This window comes from Poecilia formosa, unplaced genomic scaffold (genome assembly GCF_000485575.1).
Source record: "Poecilia formosa unplaced genomic scaffold, Poecilia_formosa-5.1.2 Scaffold227, whole genome shotgun sequence".
Taxonomy (NCBI): Eukaryota; Metazoa; Chordata; class Actinopteri; order Cyprinodontiformes; family Poeciliidae; genus Poecilia; species Poecilia formosa.
In genome coordinates, this window is record NW_006800166.1 from 230,446 (window position 1) to 242,053 (window position 11,608).

The window sequence follows — 11,608 nt, forward strand, 5'->3', positions numbered from 1 at the left end:
CCAACTACTTTCTATCGTCGTCTCCATCATTTCCTCCAGTAACAACATCTGGTTGTTGATCATGTGACTCATGTGACGTGAATAAGTAGTTTCCATTTCAGTTCTGAAAAATGCATCCATTTCAATACAGATGAAAAACTACCTCGTGCTAGAGCAAAAATAAATTTGCTGTATTTCCATTAAGCAATACTTTTGTATTTTCAAGCTGTGCAATTCTATGGTTGATGTTGTTATTTTATGAGGCTCAATCAAAAACGTCGAGATTAGAAAGCCAAGGTGTTCCCTCAGGTTGTGTGTTTTTCTCAGAGATACACACCTTTCTCCCCGTCCGGCTGCGTTTGCGTCACCTCTGATCTAAAGCCGGCGGCCTGTCAGACGGGGAGGTCACCAAGGAGATGTATCTTGCAGTAGCTCCAGCAGCCTTCCCCCCAGCCATCCACAGCCAGACGCTGTGTCCCCAGCACAGCCGTCCAAGCCAAACAGGGGCCCCTGTCAGCGCTGCGGGGCCGTGTGATCACTGCAGACTGGGAACGGGCCGAGGGGAGAACCGGCCTGCTCTGTTATTTCAGCAGGTCTGGATTACAGACTCCAAATCTTCGCCTGCCTTTATACAGTAGTCACTCTGAGCCAGTTTATCCTCTTCACACCGCGGAGGGCCTTCCACTGTTTGGCTTTCGGTCTGATAGGGCCACGGTTCTAAACATTCAAATTAAGCTGTCAAAAACTCCAAACTGTAAAGAACAAATGATCGGCATGATCACAGTTGCAAAATGTTTAGTCATATTTTAGTTTTTACTGCTGTGCAGTCTCAGCAGGATGTTTTATATGAGTTTGAATAAATGTAAGACTTTAAGTCAAGATAAAGATGTTTAATCCTTGGGAAGCTCTTCCCACTATTAGTCCCATGAAAGTAATTATTTTACTTGGAGATCCGTCAGTTGAAGATTTGTGGCTGATTTCTGATCTCCAGTGTTTGTGAAGCTTCCACCTGCTGATTCCCAGAAAGAAAAATCAAGACTTTAACACATTAATTTTAATTCATTATAAACAAATTTAAATTCAATTACTCGCTTTTTCTTGTTTTCTACATACAGAAGTTCAAAGCGGAACTTCTCTATTCCTGTGTTTCTGATACGGCTGTAAATCTGACACACAAGCAACTTCAGCTAACGGCGACGGACAACAAAGCTGATTCTCTTTGCCCATTGGGGTTCATTTAATTTCTGCCTCCAAAATAATCTGATTGGATGCTGTACTATGGTCATGTTCAAGTTGATCTAAAAGGAGTTAGCCTATCAGTATTCAAGGCTAAAATAGCATCTCAGTGCTAACATGTAGCAGCTATCGCAGACGTCCCCCATATCCACATACTTTAAAGGAGGTCCATGATTTTATCCCTGCATTGTTATTGGTTTTAAGCCGCTGACTGAAAACATTTCCTAAAATTCATTAAAAGAAAATTTAAAAATTGGCAAACTTTTTTGACACAATCTGCAAAGCATATGAAATTAAAATAATTACGTTCTATTTGTAAACATTAAGTTCATTTTTCCTGTGGATGTCAGTAGCTACATTTCCATTACAAAACTTTGTCAACATTTTAATGGCAAACACAATTAGACACAATAAGACACTTAAATAACACCACCAATTAAAATAACAGCAGAATATGTTTTTCTACGCGATAATTGAAAGACATAATGCATCATCATTCTGTCGTCTTCAACATTTCCGCCAGCAGTCACATCCAGCTGTTGATCATGTGACTTGTTTGTTGTGAAAAAAGTTTCCATCCCAGTTTTGCGAAATAGACAAATTTTGATACAACTGAAAAACCAAATCATTCTAGTTCAAAAACCTTTTATCTAAATTGCTGTTTATGGTAATTCATGGTCAGTCGAAATGCAGCTGTTGAATATGGATCTAGAGAGGAACTTTTCCAGTCCTGACTTCTTGCCCTGACAATTTTGACTGATTCCAACTGGAACACATTGAAAATAAAAAAAACAAGCACTGCAGCTTTTTGAATGTGGCAGCGGTTTTAAAATTCGACTGAAACTGAAGAAATGAACGAAAATTAAGAGAAGAATGAGATCAGGCCCGCAGATGGGGTCAGTCGAAGCCATTTTCTGAATGTTTTGTTCATTCAGGAGGTGGACCAGTCGGCTCGGCCGTTCTCCACCCTGCAGATCGGAGCGTAGATAATTAGATTAAAGTGAGGAGGGGGTCTTATTGTGATTCACAGGATGAACCGCTCAACAATGCTACACCCGGTTAATTGACTGCCCATTATGTGATGCCCCCCTTCTGTTTTTTTGTTTTGTTTTGTTTTTTTTAACCATTTGGGAGTGAACCAGCAGTTTTCTGAAGCCACTGCCACAGAGAGAGAAAGGAAGTGAGATGATGGCTTGGTTTGGACTGCAGCTGGGATGGAAATGTTCAGGCTGTCAATACACACTCTCCTGTTCACAGTAGAGTCCAGGTCAGGGTTGGTTCCTGGTAGGAAGTCTCTGATTCTCTTTTAGAATAAGATAATATAGCATATTAAAAAATATATATGGCAGAAAACTGGGTAGAAATGTAGATCAGTTCACAGCTGGAAAACGACCCATTTTCACTGAGTGATATCTGTAATGTCAGCTACTAGATCACTGACTTAATGAGTTTTTACAGATTAGTATTTTATATACAGACGACTTTAGAGGAAAACTTGAACCTGCTGTATTCTCACTTTACTAGAGGATGATTTTATTTCTGTAACTAGCAGTTTATCTGTGTTGGCGTCCGGCTGGAGAACAAGACAAACTCAAACTATCTTTGGTTTTATGTTCCTGATCTGTTTGTTTGTTTGATTCCTTTTTTTTTTTTTTTGCATTCACAAATGTACCAAGCTGATTTAACCGAGTTATGATTATTTAGGATTATTAATTGTCTCCCTGAAACATACGGAGAAAGAAAAGCTTTTTTCTTTGTGAGCTTTGACTATTTCTGCTAACAGTGTACAGCATTACCATTGTTCATCTATTTTTAACACGTTGGTTTTGGTCCAATAAGTAAAACTTGAGATATGAATAACTAATACTTATTTCTATCTTGTTTCCCTTTTGGTTTGTCGTGTTTCATGCATTTCATGAGCTGACATATTTCCTAACAGCTGAATTCATGTCATGTCTGTGAGGAAGCTTGACAGCAACAGGTGGGGGAGGGGTAGCGCTGCATTACTTTGTAACATATACAGCTGGAAGAGAATTTGATAGAAAATATTTCCGCCTGTCCACGCCTGGCTCCGATACACATCCTCTGATCAGTGTTTTGTTTTTGTCTGTGTGTTTTTGTTCAGGTGGTCTTACGGGGTTTTGTTATGGGAGATCTTCACCCTGGGAGGGTCGCCGTACCCGGGGATCCCAGTGGAGGAACTCTTCAAGCTGTTGAAAGAAGGACACCGGATGGACAAACCTGCCAACTGCACACATGAGCTGTGAGTGAACCGAACCCTCGTTTAGTCCAGACCAATGGATGTTTGCGTTTTGGGTAACTTGACTTGATTGGCTGCAGAGTAATGGGGGTGGGTGGCTTTGACCTTTGACCTTTCAGGTACATGATCATGAGGGAGTGCTGGCACGCCATCCCGTCTCAGAGGCCCACCTTCAGACAGCTGGTGGAAGACCTGGACCGGATTCTGTCCATGACCTCCACTGATGTGAGTCAGAATGTTGGCTTTATTTCTCTTCATGATAAACGGTGGTAATGTTGAGTTATGACCCCTATCTCTATATCCCAATTTTGTTTTTGTTTTTTGTTTGTTTGTTTTTTTGTTTGTTTGTTTTTTTTGTTTGTTTGTTTGTTTTTTTCTGAATTTCAACTATTTTTTCAGAATTCCCAGTTTAATCTCAGAATCCAGGCATTAAAGCAGGTAGCAAACTGGGATCCACCATCCTTGGGTACAGAGATGTGAGATGTGAAGGAGGAGAACTAACTTTCTGTAACAAGATGGATTTTCACATTCTTTCATGCATTCAGTTCTGAGAAAACCCATCAGAATTCTTAGATTAAGGTTTTGACATGAAGGACAGAGTTAGTGACCCTAATTGTTTCCCATACGCTGTTGTTATATTGGCTTAAAAATGCTTCAAATGTGTTCAAACTGTTGGATGAAACAAAAAATACCGTTGCACATTGGCCAAAAAAAAACACACCATCATCCTCCTGCTACTTCCTGTTTGTCGTTTCTTCCAGTAGTAACAGCCGACTGATGATCATGTGACTCGTGATGTGAAAACATTGCTGCTTTTGCAAAATACATCTGTTTTCACACAGCTGAAAAGCCACCTCACCCAAGTGTAAAAACATCTTATTCAAAAACATGTTTGTTTGTTTTTCAATTGATGTTTTTCAATTTATTTTCATCATTTCAACTTGAGCAATTTTATGTTCAGTGGAAACACGGTGAATGGAATTCGGATGTGTTGAAATCTGAGCGGTCCTCTCGATGCAGAATGTGATTTTCCTGTATTCATGTGAGCTCAGAGGAGACAGCTGACCACAGGTAACCTTTGACCCTTCCTCTGACAGGAGTACCTGGACCTGTCGGTGCCGTTCGAGCAGTACTCCCCGACCTGCCAGGACTCCAACAGCACCTGCTCCTCCGGAGACGACTCCGTGTTCGCCCACGACTCGCTGCCCGACGAGCCCTGTCTTCCCAAACAGCCTCCCAGCAACGCCGTCATACGGACATAAGAGCCCGGCCGCGGAGGTCATGACCCCCGCTCACACTCTGTGACAAATAATCACCTCTCAGCGAATCAAGACTCCTCAAGATTATGGAAATTAAGACTTCCCGCAATACTCCTGCAGCTCGTCTTAAACTCTCCAGGCTTTTCTCCTACGATTTCCCCCCAACAGACACTTTGAACATTGAAGGATTTTTTTGTTTTTGTTTTTGTTTAGTTTTTTTGGCTGTTTGCGTTCTTTTCAGGAATGAAATTCTATTTTTATACTCTGGCCAGTCTTTTGCTACAAACGGTCGTGTGGTGAAACCATTCCGTGCCTCCTGGGATTTAAACCTCCTAGGACTGAATTCAGAAATCGTACGCGGAGGACGTGACGGGCATTTTGAAGGCGACCAAGTAGTGGTGCAGATCTATCTCCTCTAGATCTGCGCAAATCACAACAAGAATGCTCCCTCATGAACAGAATCCAGGAAGAAGTTTCCAGCAGAACTCAGAGGAGAAGCTCTGAGAGGCGAAGACTTCCAGCTGCAGCAGGTTTCCTCAGTGTTAATGTTTTTTGTTTTTTTTTTTCATCTTAAGAACTGTTTTTTTTGTTTTTTGTTTTTGTTTTTTTTATCGTCTCTGAACAAAATTCCTGGTGACGTGAGGCAGATTTCAGGGCCTTTCAGTAATAAGAACAGCGCCACTTGGAGGACGTTTTGTTTCTTTTTTTCTATATCTAGAAAGTGATTTATTGTAAATATATAAATGCAAATATGTATCATATCGCTGCCCACAGCCATGTATGTAAAAGACAAAAACAGAAAAAAAATACATTTAAAAAAAAAGTTTATTTGAGGATGGAAGACACTGTCTATGCGTTGAAAACATTGAATTTTTTTTTGGGGTGTTGCAGAAAAAAGTTTTATTTGAATAATTAACATGTATATTTGTAAAGGTATTTATAGACTTAACATGCGATTCTTAAGTTTGAAAACTTCTAGGTTTAGGTATTTTAGTACTGTACACAAAGATTTTTATTTTGACTTTTTGTAACTTATTTTGCAGCAGAAATGATTTTGTCACAAACTGGCAGATGTTTTTTTTTTTTTTAATCCACCTTTTTTTTTGTTAGTTTGTTTACTGTCTGAAACAGAGAAATGAGAATGTATGGCAGGAGACGACGTTTCTGAGAGCGAGTGTAGTGCGACAGCCGGAGTTGACCTGTGACTCCGGAGCGCCACCTGGAGGTGCTGCTGGGTTCTGCTGAGTTCTACTTCTGGTTTCACATGTTGGCATTTGCACTAAGGAAAGAATGATGAACTCTTGCTGGGCAAGAAATAGCAGCGCATCACAGAGACCTTTCACACAGACCGTCATTCTCAAAATAAAGTGCACCTTCTGTCAATCCTACAGTTTTAAAGCATGAATATGACTTTAAAAAGTACGTAAATCTGACCTTGCAAATATACTCACGGCAGATTCCATCAAGTTATTTATTAAACAAAGATGTGATCAGAGTTTTAGGGTTTGTTCAAGCTTGCACCTTGTCCACACGTAGCCGGGTGTTTTATGAAAACCAATTAAAAAAATATCGTACGATCGGGATCGTTTTCAGAAAAGTTTTCATCCACAAGAACCTCCACAAATACGCTACTGAAAGTTTGTTTCAACATGCCGAACCCATAGGGGGCAGCGTAGCACAAAGCTAAGACCTGTATCAGCCAATCAGAATGCTTCAAAACGACCACTACTTCCTGTTTGGAATTAAACGTGGTATCAGGACGTTCAATTGTATTGCCAAATTTGTAGGTTGTACTAGTTTTAAAGTTGATGTCAATTGTGAATCATGTCAGAACAAATATGTGGATATTTTAGCACATTATTTATCGCAGTCTGTAACGGAACCCCAAATTTCCGTTTTCCCATATGCACACACAAATATTTCTTGTCTTGTCAAATCTGATCTGGTCTGAGTTCTTAGAATTGCTTTTGGTGATATGAAACCGAGTTCATGTGTGGATGGAAGGCCAAAACGCTTTGGAAATGCTTTTGTTTTCCAAAATATCTGGCTACATGTGAACTAGGCCTTAAAAACGCTCTGAAAACCCAACATACGTACACTATGGAAAACTTTAACATTTACAGCAGGCGTGCTTTCTTTTTACTCCAAGCTGTGAATCACAAGAGCCTTCTGAGAACCTCAATCTGTTTTTAAAGGACAAAGAAATTAGAGATGCACCGATCAGAATGTTTTGGCCCAATTTCCAGTCCTGTTTTGTTTCATAACCCTGACCTGCCAAATCACAATTTAAGAGCTATGAACAATTATAAAACAAAAACTGATGTGCAGTTGGTCTAAAAGTGGAAGTTTTAACGTCTAAAATTGGTTTTTATGGCTTTTGTTACATAAGGACCTTGTTTAGCTCAGATTGATATGCGTTAAAAAAATTACTAAAAAGTGTAAAAAATGAACCAGTCGAGCTTCATCAGAACTTATTTGGCAAATGTGTTTCCCTCTCCCTTTTTTGTGTTAACTTTTGTATGGAAAAGCCAGAAAACCACCTCAAGCTAGCATAAACACTTTTGTTGAATTTTGCAGGTCCATAAACCTTCTTCCAAGGCAACACTTCAAATAAAAAAACGTGATGAAAGCACTGTCGGTACCGGTCACTAGACGATCGGTGCATCTCTAAAAGAAATAAATGACTTTGTTTATCTTTTTAAGGGTTAGTTAAATAAGTTTAGCTAACCCTGTTTAGCTAACAGGGCTAGCTTTCAGCTAACCTCTGGCCACACTACTCCTTCTTTACTTCAGATTAGACTTAACTGTTGACGTTCTACGTAGTTTACTCAAATACAGTGACTGACATGGGTTGTATAATTCTGTTTCCTGCAGGTTTTACAGCAATAACCAGAAAAGGGTTTTCATTCAGTGTAGTCCTGATAGGATACAGTCAAAGCTCTTAAATATTTTGCAGTAGCTAACCATTACATAAAAGCATCCACGTTCCAGTGAGTGCAATGTCATAAATCTATTTTTAATTTAAAATGTGCCTCGCAGGGTTTTATTCACAGAACATTCAAAGGTCATAAGGTCAACGCTGCTAATGCTCACAGGTAAAGGTTTAGCTTAAGGGGTAAATAAATGGGTGGGTTTTCTAGTTGATTGAGCAAAAACTGCCCATTTTATTGCCTCTCTATAGTGTTATTACTGAATGAAATGAAGGCTTGTTGTGTGACTCAGACCACACAGCAGTAAAATCAAACATATGTTTTGTGTATGTCCTTCGATTGTGTTGCAAAAAGTGCCAAATTTAGTCTTAAAAGCCTGACTTTATCCGATCTCTGAACCAAATCCTGCGCCGGTGAATGTAGGTGGCCAGAAGTATTAGGACGAGAATTACAAAATGGGTTTTCTTAATAGTGAGGCTTTCTTTCTCGTTTTTGTTTTGTTTTTGTTTTTTATTTTTTTCTAACTGATCCCTCAATAAAGTTAAAAAGCATTCAGTCTGAAACGTTTGCAAAGTCACAGACGGGAAAGGACTTTTACGTGGCATTGAAGGGTTCGCAGATTTACTCGCTGCTAAGTGGAACCGGTTACTGTGCAATCAGAAACCAGCTGGAGTCACCGACAAGTCAGCGCCAGTACTTCCTTAAGTAGTTTTAATATTTGAAGAACTTAAAATACAAATTGGAGACTGTAATTTTGCTACAATGTCCAAATTGTTCTGATTGTTTTTTGTTGTTTTTTTTGCTATTGGCACCAAAATTCTGTCAGGAAAAAAAAAAACTAGTTCAGTGAAAGCTCTTATAGGAGATGCTTTTTGTGTTATCACAGTCGTGCCTCGATTACATGATTTAGCAAAAGGGGATTGATTGACTTTTTTTTCATCACATTATGAATGTATAAATGTGTTTAAAAAAAAATTAAAATGTTTGAAAAAATGTAGATCTTAAAGGATGCATTCTAGGGCTAATCGACCTGGTTTGTTCACTAATGTTATTAATATTAAGTGAGCCAAACATACAAAAAAGCACTTCTGTAAAGAACGGATGGATATAATGAAACAAGTGGTGTTTTGTTCTTATTTATTCTTCCATGTTGGGTAAAAGCTTTCCCTATGGTGAGAGTATTTTATTCAGAGCTGTTTGCTTCTCTGTTTTTAAGAGCCAGAAGAAGAGAATTGTGATGTAGAGTTGGAACTTTGTTCAGTCCTTAAAAAGCTTTCCTTCTGGTTTAGTTTCATTTGTTTTGTTTTTTTATTATTATTTTATCTTTGAATGCCCTTCTTCTCTTTGTTAGATCTCTTTTGAAATTTATTTTTTTTTCTGTTCTGGTAGCAAATTTAAAGACATGCCTCACTTCCTTTTCTGTTGTGATTTTTATATATATATATATATTTTGTTTTGTTTTGTTTGTTTAATGGAAATGAATTGACATAGCTTACTAACATTAGAACTGACTCCAAGTACATAGTTTTATTTATGCAGCAGAATTGGAAATAAATGCATTTCATTACATATCAAAGGTACTTTTTGTGACTTATGTTGTTTTCTCTGCATTAAAATGAAATTAAAAGAATATTTCCCTCTGTCTCGTTGTCACAACATTCATTCTGGAGAATTACTTTAATCCTTTTAAATAGGGATGCTCCCATCAAAAGTCAGTCAAATATTTAATAAGAATTGTTTAAACTTCATTGCTGAAGTCTTTTTCAAGAAGTGTTCTCTTCAGAGTTACCAGCAGTAAATATCTTAACTGTGTGAACTCTCTTGATGTCTAAAACACGTCAGACTGTTTCCAAATGTTTTAAACAATATAGTAATTCATGCAAACTGTTTCATAAACTGCAGCCAGCCAGAAGTACAAGTGAACTAAGCAGCAGCTTTGGCCCCTGCTCCAACAGGGGGCGCCACAAGAGCATTAAGTCCAACTTACAAGTGTTTTGCTCTATGAGTGTTGGGTCAGTAACATTTCCATTCTTTCCTAAACCATTATTCATATGAGAACGTTTGGTCAGGAGGTCATATTGGATCGAATCAACTTTTTTGTAAAGTGCCTTGACATGACGTGTTGTGAATTGGTGCTATATAAATAAACTGAATTGAACTGACGTCTTATTTTGACATGAAAGGCATCATCAGTAGGAGCTCCCACCTTTTCTGGTCTCTAAATGTGTCAATTAACATGACCCAAAATATGCTTTATATGAGTTTAACAGAAAACTAATACCTAATGAAGGTAAATATTTTTTGATCTACAAATAGGAACAATCTTGTAATTTCTTTTTTTTGCCACTGTATCACAGAGGCTGCAGCACATTTTTCTGTTTGAAAAAAAAAGTCAAACAGAATCAGGTCAGGTCGGGTAAGATATTCATTGCTCATAGCTTCTCCACAGAGCCACACTTACAAACTCCAAACACTCCCTTTATGAAAAACATCATTTTCTGCCACGAGCCTCTTATGTGGCAGAGTTGGTTGCTTTTTTTTTTTTTTTTTACTATAAATGCTTAAAAAATAAACAGTTTTTCATTCCTTTTGGACAAACAAAGCCCAGATTTTCAGCAGAGCTCTGTGATCTCTGCTCTCACTGATTTATTCATCCTCTGTTGTGTTCAGCCACATAATAATCAGGAGAGGATGGAAGAGGAAAATTGAAAGTCGGATTCTTGAAGTTTGTTTTTTGACTGTTTAATGTCAGTTGTCACGCAGCTCTTTGTCTATTTTTATATTGACCCTTTGCACGCGACTCCACCCGCTCCGCCATGACGGACGTCAACAATCTATGTGCTCCTGTAAAATCAACAGCTGTGGTAGCCTAATGTCGCTTTTATCTGGTTCATTTCACTTTAAAAAAAAGGTCATAAGTTGCTGCGCGGTCGGCTGCACAAACAGACATGGATAAAAACCGAACTTGTCATTTTATTAATAAGCTTTAAGGAGGAAAGATGGCGGCGATGGATAGAAGCCGTCAATCATAATGACTTGCAGCCCTCAGTGTAATGGCGGATTTACAGCGACCACTTTTTACAAGTGTAACAGAATTACAGATGTACTTTTTTAAATGAATATTTATAATTAATTCTATATTGAGAATTTGTGAATTTTATCTTATTCAGTTATTTTGAATTGTTGTTTTGTTGTTTTTGCCTGCTGGGGTCGCCTTTCTGCGCTCTACCTCATTTGTGTCTCCTGGGCTTCCGTAGCTCCTCCGCTTCCCCCTTTTTCTTCAGCGTTGTTCCGCGCTGCTCTGGGTAAGTCAGAGGAAAGTTCGCTGCTGCGATATGTTTGTTTTCTGTATAGATGTTGTTGTTTATGTTGAGGTCTCTAGCTTATTTTGTTTATTATTGTTTGTTAGTCTGTTATTTTGCAGTTTTGACCATCATTGTGGGTTTATTGGACAGTTTTATTGTCATTTTTCTTTTGGCGCGAATATGTCCCGCAGTCTGCCGGTCCAGCATAGGTCGTTTGAACACTTTTTATTTCTATGTTTAGGGCTGAAGTGCAGGGAGGTGACGAGAAGATTCATTTGTTTTTACTCTTCTCCCCCAGGTATGTGTTTTTATTTTAAGTTATACTTTTTATTTCTGTTTATTTAACTCTGTCTCACTGCACTGTGTTGTTGTGGCCACCAGGTGGCGTTTTTCTCCTCTTGTTTTTAGCCTGTTATGATTTTTGTGAGGAGATTTATTTATTTTTTGTTCACTTTTGTTGAATTTGGAAGAAAATGTAGACAACGTTGTTCCGCGCTGCTGTGGGGCTGAAGTGCAGGGAGGTGACGAGAAGATTTATTTGTTTTTACTCTTCTCCCCCAGAATAAAATATCCCATTGTGAAGCCTGGCTGAATGACTTCAGGAAACTCATTTATACCATCCGTTACACAAAGTAAGAA

At 38.5% G+C, this 11,608-nt stretch overlaps 1 protein-coding gene and 1 long non-coding RNA gene across 11 annotated transcripts in view; both read left to right on the forward strand.

Annotated features, from left to right (window-relative positions):
• Positions 1-9,306, forward strand: part of fgfr3 (fibroblast growth factor receptor 3) — a 78,348-nt gene extending 69,042 nt beyond the window's left edge. For all 10 annotated transcript variants that reach the window (XM_007568584.2, XM_007568589.2, XM_007568585.2 and 7 more), the window contains exons 16-18: positions 3,341-3,478; positions 3,595-3,700; positions 4,573-9,306. In XM_007568584.2, coding sequence (XP_007568646.1) covers positions 3,341-3,478; positions 3,595-3,700; positions 4,573-4,737 — 409 coding nt within the window. In that variant the 3' untranslated portion in view covers positions 4,738-9,306. The remainder of the gene's footprint in view (positions 1-3,340; positions 3,479-3,594; positions 3,701-4,572) is intronic.
• Positions 9,307-10,899: 1,593 nt separating this feature from the next.
• LOC107838231 (uncharacterized) lies at positions 10,900-11,267 on the forward strand. Its single transcript, XR_001664299.1, has 2 exons — positions 10,900-10,969; positions 11,211-11,267. It is a non-coding gene; the product is annotated as an uncharacterized LOC107838231 (long non-coding RNA).
• The last annotated feature ends 341 nt before the right edge of the window (positions 11,268-11,608 follow it).